The sequence below is a fragment of the Oncorhynchus gorbuscha genome, linkage group LG04 (assembly GCF_021184085.1).
Source record: "Oncorhynchus gorbuscha isolate QuinsamMale2020 ecotype Even-year linkage group LG04, OgorEven_v1.0, whole genome shotgun sequence".
In the NCBI taxonomy this organism is placed as follows: domain Eukaryota; kingdom Metazoa; phylum Chordata; class Actinopteri; order Salmoniformes; family Salmonidae; genus Oncorhynchus; species Oncorhynchus gorbuscha.
Window position 1 is genome coordinate 63290909 of NC_060176.1, and position 16956 is coordinate 63307864.

General features: G+C 41.7%; 1 protein-coding gene across 2 annotated transcripts; it reads right to left on the minus strand.

Moving 5' to 3' along the window:
* Positions 1–2529: 2529 nt before the first annotated feature.
* Positions 2530–13725, minus strand: LOC124034457 (mitochondrial-processing peptidase subunit alpha-like). 2 transcript variants are annotated; one of them, XM_046347686.1, is made up of 13 exons: positions 13580–13725; positions 11024–11226; positions 10807–10886; positions 10560–10642; positions 5860–5954; positions 5600–5700; positions 5129–5392; positions 4945–5037; positions 4707–4825; positions 4533–4623; positions 4258–4320; positions 3999–4143; positions 2530–3849 (listed from the first exon to the last, which is right to left on the minus strand). In XM_046347686.1, the coding sequence occupies exons 1-13, from the start codon at positions 13624–13626 to the stop codon at positions 3680–3682; spliced, it is 1554 nt and encodes a 517-aa protein (XP_046203642.1). In that variant the 5' UTR covers positions 13627–13725; the 3' UTR covers positions 2530–3679. The 2 variants fall into 2 exon arrangements, with proteins under 2 accessions (XP_046203642.1, XP_046203641.1); XM_046347685.1 differs by having other exon boundaries at positions 5600–5739.
* Between the last annotated feature and the right edge of the window lie 3231 nt (positions 13726–16956).

Sequence of the window (16956 nt, forward strand, 5' to 3'; positions counted from 1 at the left end):
TAGTATACATCACCTTCGGGTTGATATACCAAAGCTCAATTCACTCCAAAACTTTTGGGTTTTTCATGGAAAAACGAACCCATGTGATTTCACAGAAATTGGCTTGTTATTCGTATCAACTTTATAGGAAATGTCAGTTATTTTGGTGTTGCTTGATGCAAATGCATTCCCTACAAGTACGGTACTTATTGAAATAACCTAATACATGGTCTTTTCTAGCATTGTATAATACCAGATGTTTGAATAATATCTTTCAAGTATTTAACTTATTTACATATTGTATAATATCTCACATAATAGATACAGAATCATCTTTTGCAATGGTGATGTTGATCGTGTTGGAGGGGTTTGTTAGACCGTACTCTGGTTCATTGCCTTAATGTCACCTGTCTTGACTAAATGAAATACACTGTCATGTAACTTATTCAAAAATGACTTTCTGTACTGTATTGTGCTAACGAAGGGAAGATAATTCATTTTGTTCTTGCATGAAGATCAAAGGTTCTGGTGTAATGGTGAATCATGAGTTGTCATTACGTGCTCATGGCAAGTGCCTGTGATCTTGTTTGTGATTTCCTCAGGACTCCATATCTGTGAATCTTTTATAACACATGCTTTGTGATGTAACATCACATAAAAATGTTTGGTATATTTGTTATTGGTTTGTTTTATATAAAAAAAATGTAGCTTTTGTCATCTGAAACAACACCTCTTCGCTGATCCTCAACACTGGGGCCCCACAAGGCTCGGCCCCCTCCTGTACTCCCTGTTGACTCATGACTGCGTGGCCAAGCATGCCTCCAACTCAATCATCAAGTTTGCAGACGACACAACAGTAGTAGGCTTGATTACCAACAATGATGAGACAGCCTACAGGGAGGAGGTGAGGGCTCTGGGAGTGTGGTGCCAGGAAAATAACCCTTCACTCAACGTCAACAAAACTGAGGAGATGATTGTGGACTTCAGGAAACAGCAGAGGGAAAACCCCACTATACACATCGACGGGACCGCAGTGGAGAAGGTGGAAAGCTTCAAGTTTCTCGGCGTACACATCACTGACAAACTGAAATGGTCCACCCACACAGACAGTGTGGTGAAGCACTGCCAACAACAGCAAAGCTCTCCAGAGGGTGGAGCGGTCTGCCCAACACATTACCGGGGGCAAACTTCCTGCCCTTCTGGACACCTACAGCACCCGATGGCATAGGAAGGCCAGAAAGATCATCAAGGACATCAACCACCTGAGCCACTGCCTGTTCACCCCGCTATCATCCAGAATGCGAGGTCAGTACAGGTGCATCAAAGCTGGGACCGAGAGACTGAAAAACAGCTTCTATCTCAAGGCTATCAGACTGTTAAACAGCCATCACTAGCACATTAGAGGCGGCTGCCTATAGACATAGATTAGGAATCACTGGTCACTTTTAGAAATGGATCACTAGCCATTTTAATAATGTTCCCTTTCCAGCATTTTATCTAACGGGTGGCATCTATAAGTCTAAATATTCCTGTTACATTGCACAAACTTCAATGTTATGTCATAATTGCATAACATTCTGGCAAATTAGTTCGCAACGAGCCAGGCAGTTTAATATTGCCTGCTAACCTAGATTTATTTTAACCAAATATGCAGGTTTAAAAATATATACTTCTATGTATTGATTTTAAGAAAGGCATTGATGTTTATGGTTAGGTACATTCGTGCAACGATGGTGCTTTTTTCCCGAAAATGCGCTTTTGTTAAATCATCCCCGGTACGGCGAAGTTGCAACGAGCCAAGCGGCACAAACTGCTGCATAAACCCTGACTCTGTTGCATAGAACGCAAGAGAAGTGACAATTTCCCTCGTTAAAAAAAATCCATGTTAGCAGGCAATATTACCTAAATATGTAGGTTTAAAAATATATTCTTATGTATTGATTTTAAGAAAGGCGTTGATGTTTATGGTTAGGTACACATTGGTGCAACGACGGTGCTTTTTTCGCGAATGCGCTTGTTAAATCACCCGTTTGGCAAAGTAGGCTATGATTCAATGACAAATTAACAGGCACCGCATCGATATGAAATCAGGACAAGCTAGATAAACTAGTAATATCAACCATGTGTAGTTCACTAGTGGTTGTTTATTTTATAAGATAGTCCTTGCTGCACTCTCATAACAGGTAGTCAGCCTGCCACGCAGTCTCCTCGTGGAGTGCAATGTATTCGTTACCGATTGATTTGAAAACGGGCCATATCGATTAATCGATCGACCTCTATACTATGCCACTATATGTTAGTCCAATACCGCTCGGACATACGCATTTATGTTCTTAATCCATTCCTTACTTAGATTTAAGTGTATTTGGGGTATATGTTGTGAAACTGGTAGATATTACTTCACTGTCAGAGCTAGAAGCACAAGCATTTCGCACCACCCGCAGTAACATCTGCTAAACACTTGTATGTGACCAATAACATTTGATTTGAAGTGGACATTGAATATCCCTCAAAGACAGTGTATCAACTTCAGAACTTAAATATTTGGCAGTCCAGACATTAGACTTAAATATTTTATGGCAATATTAACATTTATTTACCAGAAACAAATTGGCCTGAATATAGATACACATATGGGTCTTCACATTCAATAGGTTCACTTTCTCTCCAGGACCCAGAGATATCTTGGTTTGAAATAAAATAGTGGCAGTATTCTGATATGAAGTGTCTTTATGAAACACAAATAGTGAAAAAGCTGTGGATACATTATTACAATATAGTTTTGCAACAGAGAAACAAATGTTAAGATTTTCTGGTACCTGAGAGGATATCAGCACACACACATATACAGTACTACTTACATACAGAGGTCAAAACTGTTGGAATGGGTTGAATGACAGAATGGAGCGCAGGCAGAACACTGAGAACACTAAAACTAACTACACAACACAGTATCTTATTTCAGTCTGGTTAAGTGGAGATCAATGTGTATCCATCTACAAGAAACAGTCTCATGATTGGTGACACCAATCCAAGCATTGCCCAATGTTATTTTATTATCGCATTATCTCCTGTGCGGTAGAGGTGACCAACAACTATGTGTGTGAGAAGGGACATTGACAGAAGTGCTAGCAGTTAGTCGGAAGAGTGTCTCACAGATTTCAGTCACCCTCTACTGAAGATGACAAGGCCTTAGGTGAGACTTCAGCCTGTGAAATCTGATAAAAGTGTATGTAACATTGAAGGAAGTACCTGTATCAACTGTGAAAACGGTGTAGGACATTGCAAGGCCTGTTTGCTATCCTAAAGGCTAGAGAACAGAATCACAACCCCTTATTAGATTAAGGTCATTTGTAGGTCACCCTGCAGATCAAGCAATGCAGCACTCAAGCCATATTCACCCACACTCATTCAAACATACTTGGAATTAAACCCAAAAGCATGCCAACCGTCCCAGCCAACGTGGGTCTGGTAAGATACTGAACAGGAAATGAAACTTCCTCTGGCAATTAAAATGTAACTGTTCCTGACTGAATAAAATGTAGTTAAAAATCACCACTCTCAGCACTTTTCTTTTGCGGTTGAGGTCCAAACATTAGTCCTCTCCCAGAGCTTAGCACAGCTCCATTGCCAGACCACTAGTGTAGGCCAGTGTCCAGTTTATACAGTGATGCCTGGGTAAACAAACACGGGGGGGGGTCTATCGGAAGAGGCGGTACATGCGAGGCAGGTGTCCGTCCTTGCTGGACAGGGCAGCTTGGATGTGCTCATAGGAGGGCATCTCTGTCAGGTCTCCTAGGGCTGCTACTGCTGGCTTGCTGCACAGCATCTTTGTTGTGACCCGCTTGATGTCACTCGCTGTAACGTTACCTGGACAGAGTGAAAAGTCAGCATACAGAAGTACTGATTTGTCACGACAGTTATGATTAGCCTACTCCCTGTATTTTTTTGACTAATGTTTCATTCTGGGCTTGCTGATATCAATATCCGCTATTATGATCGAGGGTACTAGTACTCACTGATGAGGTCACACAGCTCGTGTGGCAGCTTCCTCTTCCCTGTGGCTAGAACCTGTCGGCCGACATCCTCAAAGATAACCGGCCGCGACTCCAGGTTCATCATCAGCATGGACTTGAGCTGCGTTTTCGCTCTCTCCAACTCCATCTGAGTATGGAAAGAGAGATGCAAAGTTTTGAAGTCTCAAGAAAGAGTTTAAAGTTCAGAAAGCTTTGTCGCTTTTGTGACAATTTCCCCTCGCAGGCTAATCGCTAGCCTTACCTCTCCTGCTGTCCCAGCCATCTGAATGAACTCTCTGGTTAAAATCTCCACCATTTCCCGAACCTTAATAAAGCAAGATGTTGCAATCAACAACTTTGGAATGACAGCAGCACTTTCACAACTTCAGAGAACACGCATTCAAAGTCAAATATTGTTTTTATTTTGAATAGTTCTCCTGATGTTATTCTCTAAGCATATGGCAGCTTCCTTTTAGCCCTTCATCTACCGTGTAAAGTCCTGCCTTTGCATGGCTCTCTCAAATCCCCTCTCCCTACCTGTCTAGGGTCTGCGCTGGCATGGATACACAGCAGGCCAGTGTCCTCATAACTGTGATGGTATGAGGTGGCATTGTACATCCAATGATGCCTGTAGAAAAAATAAACAGAATCCACAAAATAATACAATCTTAAGTACTTTAATTAGAATTGTGAATGTTGCATCATGCTTACCTGTTGAGCACATTCAGGTAAAGTCTAGTGAACATGCCTTTCCCAGGACCCCCCGCTGAGAAGGACCCACCTCCACCCATCATCATATTGAGGACGGCAAAGGGGATAAAGTCATCCTCCTGTAACACAAAACATGCATATATTATACATAGAACATCCAGGTACAGGATAGCATAGAAACAGTTCAACCAAGTTGGCAAGAGATCCTCCACACCAACAAATCAAAGTGGGTACCCACCAGGAAGGAGCAGCTCTCCAGGCCAATCATGATGTGTGTGAGCTCAGGGATGGGGGTGGGGCCAAGGCTCACATCTGACATGTCCTTATCCATCTGAGAAGATCAAAAACAAAAGGTTTACATTCTGAATTAGTAAAGAAAATCTTTTAAAAAGGAAAAAGCAAGCAAAGGGAAAAATACTTACCCTTACAATTCCACCAGTATACTGTGCCACAGACAGGTCGACATTGGTAGGCGTACTGGCACCCCATACTGGCTTTACATTTAGCAGATATTTCCTGGCACAGGCCACCAGTTGTTCATGTTCGATGCCCACTCCAGCTAGCACCATACGCTCTGGGCAGTAGTAGCTCTGCAGGTACATGTGTAGCAGCTTCTTGTCGATCTTCTCCACGCTCTCTACTGGGCAGAAGCGAGGCAACCCAACGGTGTTCCCCCGATATGCTGCCTTGTTCACAGAGTAAGTGTTGTGAAATATTATGTAATCGCCATAGAAATATATGTGTCAACAAATGGCGCAATTGATTATCTATGCACACTGCAGGGAGGTGGGCCAAAGTCAATTACAAACAGTGCAACAATAGATTTCATGCAGCTCAAGAGTGTTGTAATTTTCTGTCACTTAAAGAGTGGATCAACCAGTCACATGACTCACTGCATGGATCATCTCTGTCAGTAAAGGTTCAGGGTCAGGCCTCATGCTCAGATCCTCCAGCTCAAAGCGCACAGCCATCCTAGTCATCTCAATCTCCTCATCTAGTAACCCAAAGCAGAGCCATCCTTGATGAAATGATACTGCCACAAAAACATTTACCAGTCTGTTACTTTGTAGACAACTCAATTAAGTCAACATTTTCTCTCGTCATTAAGGGAAGCATCATTAAACATGACAGATCGGTCACCTAGTTGACTCACCTAGTAGGCGTGGCTGCAATACAGCGTCAGAGAGCAGGCTGACTACCGTGTCCAGTCCCTTCACCTCGGCAGAGACTGCATACATGGTTGTGTCTCTGTGAATAGAAACCTTAGGCATCCTACAAACTGACTGAATATCTTCATCCCATTCCACAAAGCAGTACTGAGATCATTTATACAGTACCTTCAGAAAGTATTCAGACCCCTTGACTTTTTCCACATTTTGATATGCTACGCCCTTATTTTAAAATGTATTAAATAGGAATTTCTTTATCAGCAATGTACACACACAATACCCCATAATGACAAAGTGAAAACAGGTCGAGACATCTTTGCAAATTTATTACAAATAAAAAAACAGAAATACCTCATTTCAATAAGTATTCAGACCCTTTGCTATGAGACTCAAAATTGAGCTCAGGTACATCCGGTTTCCATTGATCATCCAGTCCACCTGTGGTATATTCAATTGATTGGACATGATTTGGAAAGGCACACACCTGTCTATATAAGGTCTCACAGTTGACAGTGAATGTCAGAGCAAAAACCAAGCTATGAGGTCAAAAGAATTGTCCGTAGAGCTCCGAGAAAGGATTGCGCCAAGGCACAGATATGGGGAAAGATACCAAAACAATTTTGCAGCATTGAAGGTACCCAAGAACACAGTGGCCTCATTCTTAAATGGAAGAAGTTTGGAACCACCAAGAGCTGGCCACCCAGCCAAACTGAGCAATCAGGGGAGAAGGGCCTTGGTCAGGGAGGTGACCAAGAACCCGACGGTCACTGACAGTGCTCTAGAGTTCCTCTGTGGAGATGGGAGAACCTCCCAGAAGGACAACAATCTCTGCAGCACTCCACAAATCAGGCCTTTATGGTAGAGTGGCCAGCCACTCTTAAGTAAAAGGCACACGACAGCCCAATTGGGAGTTTGCCAAAAGGCACTTAAAGGACTCTTAGACCATAAGAAACAAGATTCTCTGGTCTGATGAAACCAAGATTGAACTCTTTGGCCTGAATGTCAAGCGTCACACATCTGGAGGAAACCTGGCACCATCCCTAAGATGAAGCACTTTGGTGACAGTATCATGCTTTGGGGATGTTTTTCAGTGGCAGGGACTGGGAGACTAGTCAGGATGGAGGCAAAGATGAACGGAGCAAAGTACAGAGAGATCCTTGATGAAAACCTGCTTCAGAGCGCTCAGGACCTCAGACTGGCACGAAGGTTCACCTTCCAATAGGACAACAACCCGAAGCACACAGACAATGCAGAAGTGGCTTCAGGACAAGTCTCTGAATGTCCTCGAGCGGCCCAGCCAGAGACCGGACTTGAACCCGATCGAACATCTCTGGAGACTTGAAAATAGCTGTGCAGCAATGCTCCTCATCCAACCTGACAGAGCTTGCGAGAATCTGATGAGAAGAATGGGAGAAACTCCCCAAATACAGGTGTGCCAAGCTCGTAGCATCATACCCAAGAAGACTCAAGGCTGTAGTTGCTACCAAAGGTGCCTCAACAAAGTACTGAGTAAAAGGTCTGAATATTTATGTCAATGTGATAGTTTTTTTTATTTTTAATACTTTTGCTATAAAAAAAAACATTTTGCTTTGTCATTATGGGTATTGTGTGTAGATTGAGGGATTTTTTTTGTTTATACATTTTAGAATAAGGCTATAACGTAACAAAATGTGGAGAAAGTAAAGGGGTCTGAATACTTTCCGAATGCACTGTACATGCCAACTACATGCTGTATCTACAACATCAAAAGGGATAAAGAGTACCATGACTACACTAGGGTTGCACATTTTGGGAATATTCAGAGGCGGAAATTTTCCGTGGGAATTAATGGGAATATATGTAAATAAGTCAAATAATATTAATACCATTTAAATGTAGAGGTTTTTTGCATTGGAAATATTTACCATATCATATGGAGACAGAAACATAAACCTTTTACCTTATCATGAGTAAATAGCTAATTATTAAATCGTTCCAATAGAAAGAAAAAAAACTATTGAACTTTAATTAAATGAGTTGACTCTTCACATGGGATGACTTCAATGAACAACAAAAGGGAATATTGAATGATCCCCAATGATCTATCGCATCTCCCAAAAATCTGTAAAATGATATTCTAGAAGCTAAAGCTTTGGTTGTCTTCCTCTCAGGCTTCCATGTCTTCTCCCTGGACCTCCTCAATGTCCAACTCCTTGAACATCAGACTCTGATGCCTCATCTTCACTGTCACTTTCCAACCTTCTTGAGCATGGCTCTTTGTTAGACTAAAAAAGCATCAAATTTAACCAGATGCCACCAATTTTTCAACCCTTGGATTGGTCAGCCTGTTGTGTGCTTTGGTGTGTGTGTTCCCAAACAAGGACCAGTTGCGCTCTGAGGCAGCTGATGTTGGTGAGATTTGGAGGATGATGGAGGCAACAGGGGAAAGAGCCACAGACCCAAAGTCCCTTCCATCAGGTGGCTGATGAGATATGTTGGCATGACTGCCATATTGCAGCTCCATCCTAAAGCCCTTGCTTAGAAGTGTACTTCGCCAGACTGCCAAGAACCTTGCCCTCATCCAGGCCAAAGTGGCGAGACAGGGTAGTGATGACACCATAGGCCTTGTTGATCTTTGCACCAGACAGGATGCTCTTGCCAGTATACTTGGTGTCCAACATGTACGCTTCGGCGTATATTGGCTTCAGGCAGAAGTCTTCATGCTTTTTGATGTATTTCAGAACTGCAGTCCTCTGATTGGAGCAACAGTGAAGTGGGCCGGGCAGTATGGATTTCTTCTCTCACATCTGCAAGCAGAGCCTGAACACAGACAGGATGGCATTGTCTCCCTCGATCCGTGCAATGGCTAGTGCTATAGGTTTCAGGAGTTTCAGGCTGCTTACCACTCTCTCCCAAAATATTTCATCCAGGAAGATCCTCTTGATGGAGCTGTCCATAATCGGCAGACTGTGATATGGCCATTTCTTGGAGACTCCTTCCCATCCAGGAGACTGTCAAACATGATGACAACACCACCCCAACGGGTGTTGTTGGGCAGCTTCAATGTGGTGCTCTTATTCTTCTCACTTTGCTTGGTGAGGTAGATTGCTGCTATAACTTGATGACCCTTCACATACCTAACCATTTCCTTGGCTCTCTTGTAGAGTGTATCCATTGTTTTCAGTGCCATGATGTCCTTGAGGAGCAGATTCAATGCATGAGCAGCATAGCCAATGGTTGTGATGTGAGGGTAGGACTCCTCCACTTTAGACCAAGCAGCCTTCGTGTACGCAGCATTGTCTGTCACCAGTGCAAATATCTTCTGTGGTCCAAGGTAATTGATGACTGCCTTCAGCTCATCTGCAATGTAGAGACCGGTGTGTCTGTTGTCCCTTGTGTCTGTGCTCTTGTAGAATACTGGTTGAGGGGTAGAGATTATGTAGTTAATTATTCCTTGGCCACAAACATTCGACCACCCATCAGAGATGATTGCAATACAGTCTGCTTTCTCTATGATATGCTTGACGTTAACTTGTACTCGGTTGAACTCTGCATCTAGCAAATTAGTAGATAAAGCATGTCTGGTTGGAGGGTGTATGCTGGGTGAAGAACATTCAGAAATCTCTTCCAATGCACATTGCCTGTGAGCATCAGAGGTGAACCAGTTGCATACACAGCTCGAACAAGACATTCGTCAGCATTTGTCTGACTATGTTCCTCCATTGAGTAAAAAAAACGTCTGATTCCAGGAGGACCAAGAGCTGTTGTTATCGATCAGGTGTCTGATTAATAATTTTCACATTGAATAGAAGTAGAGGGACTTTTGTCAGATGTTGCTTGTTGTGAGAGCGCTGAGGGAACTTTATGCACTTGGCCAGATGATTCTGCATCTGTTTAATTCTTCACATATGATTTGGCACATTATTTGCAAATGTATACAGGTTTTCCATCTACATTAGCTGCAGTGAAATGTCTCCACACATCAGATAGTGCCCGTGGCATTTTCCTGTAAAGATTAGAAAAAAAGAGTAACGAGAACAAATAATAGATTTCCATGTACAGATAAAGTTAAGCAGTTAGATTAAACAAATGCTTTGTAAGATAAATGTTTTAAAATGAAACATGTATGGAAACAGGTGAATTAACACTCAGTTAGCAGGCTCAAGCAAGCTAAAAACCCATGTGGTAGCAAAAACTAACTAGCAGAAATGTTTAACAAGTTGGAAATGATTTAAACACTTTGTTGTAGGCTACTATTTACCAGTTAACAAAAAAAAATCAGGTATGTCATATAAAATATATTCACCCAGTATTGCAATCAAAACTTACCAGAAAGCATGTAGTCCTTGGCTCAAACCGTGTAGTAGTGTGGGCTCAATAGGATCTCATTAGTGTGCAAGATCTTGACAATCAGCTGTACATGTGATGGAAGAATGCACTGTGCATGCAGAGGGTTGCAAATCCATTGAATTGGAGAGTTTAACCAAAATATGCCACAAGACCTAGAATTGCCTTATGTGTATCCCACAAAAAAAAAATCACTGTTATAAGCTCATTTTTGATGATTTTAAGCAAAATTACCCAAATTCCCAGGCTTAACTTCCCATGGAAAATTTACCGCAAAGTTTCCGACCCGTAGCAACCCTACACTAGACCTTGAAAACATACTGTGCCTGGATATTAAAGCCAAATAAAATATTTATACCTGGATGTTTGGCAGTCACAGATCCCTCCATGTTTTTCGAGTGTGAGAAGAATTTCATCTTTACTGCCATACTGGGCTGTGGACTGAAGATGCAGAAGGTGTTATCATTTGCCATGAACAAAAACATAGCAATCAATTTGCTTGTGCTACAAAATGACAACATAGTGAGAGGAAAAAAACGGTGGAACATATTTTGTACAAAGGTGTCTGTTGACTAGCAAGACGTCTCAAAACAGGTAACACTTACAGAAAAGGCAAGTTTCTCCAAAAAGTGTGCAATTCCACTGGGGTATTTTGTCTCATGTCTAGAGCCTGAATTTACTAAAACTGGAAGGAGAGAGAAATCAAATCAATATTCAGTCATACTATTAATATGCCGCATACTATTGATTATGCGGCAAGAGACGGTCTGAAATAGAATGATAAAAAAAGATCAGCTCTATTCAAAATCTGTAGCAACTTACTTCCAACTGTGCAGAACTGACCAAACTTGTTTTGAGATGCCACTTTAAGGCCATTTTCCAAAGTAGTGATTTTGGTCTCGCATTGTTCATGGCTGTCCACTGCTGCAAACACTGGTTTTGGGATCCCTGGTAACGGTGCAGAGAGTGAGATATTGGGATATCCACTGCCACTGCTGCACTTTCTATATGCTGCAATTCCAAACCTGTAAATGCAAAAATGTAGGTTAGTTTATGCATTGCTGCAAATAACAGCAGCATGTCTTGACAGGTGAACTGAACACTCACAAATGAGTACCAGATTTACCTACCCACATGATAAAGCTAGCACCAGATGCTAACCACTGATGATGCCAAAGTGTGCTTGTCCAGAAATCCAAGTTGCCAGTGTCGGTGTCCGCTAACATTTGGGACGTTGAATATTCAGGCTACTGGTCAGACTATGGAGGCTTTAGTCTAGAGCAGGGTTCCCCAAGATCTTTGGTTTGGTACTGTTGATTTAATCATACGCGCCTGTCCATCGCAGGACTTAGAACGCAGTTGATCATTTTCAAACTCAATGGCAAGGAAAAAAATTGAGGTGCTCCATTTATAATAGCAGCACCCACCCATAGCTCTCGCTCCAGCAGGTATATTTCACTGGTCACCCCCAAAGCCAATTCCTCCTTTGGCCACCCTGCCTTCCAGTTCTCTGGTGCCAATGACTGGAACAAATTGCAAGAATCACTGAAGATGGAGACTTATATCTCCCTCACTAACTTTAAGCATCAGCTGTCAGAGCAGCTCACAGATCATTGCACCTGTACATAGCCCATCCAACTACCTCATCCCCATATTGTTATATATATATATATATATATTATATATTATATATCTTTTTTTTCTCCCTTGCATCTTTATTCCATGTGTAACTGTGTTGTTGTTTGTGTCGAACTGCTTTGCTTTATCTTGGCCAGGTCACAGTTGTAAATAAGAACTTGTTCTCAACTGGCCTACCTGGTTAAATAAAGGTGAAATAAAAAAAAATAAGTCACTGGCCACAAACACATTCACGGATTTGACAGTCATGCCATCACTCCCGCCGTAACTGGATCCTGGACTTCAACACATCTACCATGCTGACCCTCAACACAGGGGCCACTCAAGGGTGCGTGCTTAGTCCCCTCCTGTACTCCCTGTTCACCCACGACTGCGTGGCTACATACGACTCCAACACCATCATTAAGTTTGCTGACCACACAACAGTGGTAGGCCTGATCACCGAACACGATGAGACAGGCTATAGGGAGGAGGTGAGAGACCTGGCAGTGTTGTGCCAGGACAACAACCAATTTGACAGAACTTGAAGAATTGTTAAGAATAAATGTTGCACAATCCAAGTATGGAAAGCTCTTAGAGACTTACACAGAAAGACTCACAGCTGTAATCACTGACAAAGGTCATTCTAACATGTATTTACTCAGGGGGTTGAATACTTATCTAATCAATATATAATGTTTTATTTTTCATAAATTCTTTGCAAATGTTTGAATTTTTTATTCCACTTTGACATTAAGAGTATTTGTAAAATGTGAATACTTTCTGAAGGCACTGTATCTACCTTAAATACCTCGTACCCCTGCACATCGACTCGGTACTGGTACCTGTATGGCCAGGTTATCATTACTCATTGTGCAATTATGTGTTATTCCTTTTCTAATGTTTCTCCAATTTCTTTCTGTGCATTGTTTGGAATTGCCCATAAGTAAGCATTTCACTGTTTGTTGTTTACGAAGCATTTCACGAATAACATTTGGTTTGATCAAATGAAAGACAACCCGTCACTATGTAGAAACACCAGTGAGGTGATGATTTGTTTAGATTATCCTGTCAAAAGTGTTGCTTTAACTTTTTCGTATTGGCCATCTACTATACGCATTGGCACAAGGAGATGAAATTATAAATGTCTACTGAACTTTTTTTATTTTGCATAAGCTTTTACTCAGAACGACTTACTGGAGCAATTAAGGTTAAGTGCCTTGGTCAAGAGCATAGAGCATTATAAGGGCTGCAGCGAAATGTATATATTACTAGCTAGCGTCTAACAATGCAGTAAAATGTCAACAAATACAAAATTAAATCTAAATCATTTAACTTATATTTTAGGAATATCAATTATAATTAACATTATTTTTCTACAGGATTCTACTTAAATCGCGTATAAACTACTGAATGAGCCCAAAACGTGCTTTGATTGGCTTCTAAACAGCATCAACCCCGCCCAAGTCTTAAGACTACTGAACATCTAATTACATGGCTTCCCAGACTACGTTACTGTCAATAATGCTATTCGGTTTGAGACGACTATAGATACAAAAATATCTACCTTTCCACAACATTGTTTTGTTTGACTTTGATTGTCCTTAGCTCCACGACGAGCAACGTCACTAACGTTAACTTGTTTGCATGATAGCTAGGCTATACTTGGCCAGCTAGCTGACCACGAAAAGGTACATACATATTTCAGTAAAGTCAGTGCAATTACAATTGCAACTGTTTTAAGATAAACGTGAACATTACCTCTGGACACGGCCCCAAGTTCTGCACCTCGACATGTGCGTTGCCATATTGAATTATCTGAGACCAATTCACCCGGATGATACTGCAAAACACTTCCTCTTTCGAGTATTGCCTAGCAACGTCAAACCAATTTCCAACCAGAGAAACTTTTGAGGAGATGGGAAACTCCATTGGTATCGTATTAATTACCAGTGTGTGTTGCCCATGCTACGTCAATGGGTCGCGCGGTTCATTCTGGGCAATTTTGGCACAAGGAGAGCTCTCCTTCAAGGAGCCAATTTGGCGCTAGTTCTAAACCCCAACATTAGCATCAATTTCGTCAACAACAAGTACATGACAAATATTTTCCAAAATGTGAGATCATTAACTTGCTCTCTGTAATATTGTATAGCTTTGGAATTGTGGCATTACGTATTTTAGAGGAAATACACACGTTTTGTCGACTAATGTGCCACGTTCAAAACAACTGGGAACTCGGAAATCTCCGCCTTCCGAGCGTTCAAATAACTGGCAGCATGACCGCGATTGGTCAACAGTCTGCTGGGTGTGGCGTTATAGACACACTGACGTAATGCAAAGATGCGCAAGACTCTTGGCGGCAGTAATAAATCATCTCCATCTCTGCCCATTCAACATGGTCTACATTTACTTTTTTATTACTTCTAAACAAAATCACTTTTTGGGGGGTTTCTCATATGCTTACAATGTTTTGAATCATTGCTTGAATCATCGTCACTTGCTTGAACAGTCACTATATTTGGTTGTGATCTTTGCAAAATAACTAATTTGAATGCAGCCGTTGTTAATAACTAGAATGCTAACACTCATTGAAATAGGCTGTAGCAAAAGCTAACCAAAGAGCCATTTTACTGGTTGAAGTTGAAGTGTTTTTTAAGTTTAATGCAGTTCACTTGTGATGATGACACACACATTATATTAAGCAGGACATTCATAATCTAAAAGTAATGTGAGATTCACTCATATGCAACATGTAGAGGAGTTTTTTGATGGCGTACAATAAGAACTCCCCTTTCTTCTGCCACCAACTTGCGAGCACCACACTCACGCGGCAATGTAACAGTATTGCTTCCGTACCCAACCTGGGCTCAAACCAGGGACCCTCAGCACACATCAACAACTGACACCCACGAAGCATCGTTACCCAACGTTCCACAAAAGCCGCGGTCCTTGCAGAGCAAGAGGAGCAACTACTGACGTGACGTCGCCGATTGAAACGCTGTTAGCGCGCACCACCGCTAACGAGCTAGACATTTCACATCAGTTACATGAACACAGAAAGGGGCCTATTACATTCCTCCTTTTTTGCCAATGGGATTCCCATCTCCTTTATCTAATATCTCTGATCCAACCTTTGTGGTCGTCACTAGTTATCACACACACAAAGTCATAAACCCCGCCTATTTCTACAATTTCTCTTCTTAAAATCTGCTTTTAAACCCAACTCTACATTTAACCATAACCTTAACCCCAACCAATTTTTGTCAGCTAATTGTGAACGTCAGCAGAGGAAGAGGTGTTGATAAAAGGATATGTAGATGGGTGAGTCGGTCAAGGATCGATTCAGACAAGGTGTTAAAATTGTACGACAAGCGACAGTTTATTTCAGAGTGAGAATATCTGGTACACGTAAATACGGCCCTTCCATTCGCTCGCACAGAACAGCAGGAAAAGAGAAAGAGTGAACCGTTACAACACAATTTATACACAACAGAAAGTGGGTAGATTCTGGAAGTTCGATTCTTCGGATTGGTTCACACTGGAGGTAGTCTTCTTGCATTGGCTCAGCTGGGCCGTCCGTCACTCTAGAATCCCGCCGTCACACAATGTTCAGCTAAAGGGGGAAATTTGGTGTGTGCGCTGGCCTAGCAGTTATGTGTGTGTGTGTGCGTGAGTTATCCTGTAGGGGGCCCCACATCCTTTACTGTGAGAATATGTTGCTATGTGTTGTCTCAGTTATAACGATGCAATAGCAGTATGCTGGTCACTTACATAAGAAATAGCATTTCCTAACAGAGGCGAAGCGAGAGGGATAACTGGACCAAAAATCTGTCTTCTCCAGCAGGTGTCGTTTTTCGTTTTTTTTTCCGCTCAACAAGCCCGGAGTTTTATTTATTTTACTATGCAAGTTGTCCTTGATTACCAACATTTTTGATGGCTTATTTGTTACCAGTGGCGTAGTTGATCAAATATAAGTTTCGTAATGTTTAGGTTAAGTAGGGCACGTGACATTCCGGCAATTTTGAGAAAACTTCTATCGGAGTTGTGCCTGTCGTTTACTTTCGTATCTGCCCTCTCATTGGTTAGAATGGTCCTGATCATTTCTCCTCGACTGCCTTCCATTTTTATTTTCATTGTTAGAGCAACCACTTGGTTATCTGGTCAATACAATGGATAATCTGTGACCTCAGTCATTGCTTTGAAATGCAACCTCCCAAAACGCAAATGTATGTGACATTAACTGCGATTTTTTTAAACAAGCTCACAAATTATAAAACGTGCTCATGATTTAAAAAACGTGCATGAATTTATATGAATTGTGCTCATGATTTATAAAACGAGCACACTAAAACGTGCATGAATTTATATAAAACATGCTCATGATTTATGAAACAAGCCCACAAATTGTAAAACGTCCCCTAAAGTCTAGGGAGACAATATCAACCACCACCACCCATTCAGACCCCTTGACTTTTTCCACAATTTATTACAATAGAGCCTTGTTCTAAAATTGATTAATCCTCATCAGTCTACACAAAATATCTCATAATGATAAAGTGAAAACAGGTTTATAAAACAGATACCTTATGTACATAAGTTTTCAGACCCTTTGCTATGAGACTCGAAATTGAGCTCAGGTGCATCCTGTTGCCATTGACCATCCTTGAGATGTTTATACAACTTGATTGGAGTCCACGTGTGGTATATTCAATTGATCGGACATGATTTGCAAAGGCACACACCTGTCAATATAAGGTCCCATAATTGACAGTGCATGTCAAAGCAAAAACCAAGCCATGAGATCAAAGGAATTGCCCGTAGAGCTCCGAGACAGGATTTTATCGAGGCACAGATCTGGGGAAGGGTACCAAAAAATGTCTGCAGCATTGAAGGTCCCCAAGAACACAGCGGCCTCCATCATTCTTAAATGGAAGAAGTTTCGAACCTCCAAGACTCTTCCTAGAACTGTCCACCTGGGAAAACTGAGCAATCAGTGTTGAATGCTGGGCTATAGTCAATGAACAGCATTCTTCCATAGGTATTCCTCTTGTCCAGATGGGATAGGGCAGTGTGCAGTGTGATGGCGATTGCATCATCTGTGGACCTATTGGGGCGGTAAGCAAATTGTGGGTCTAGGG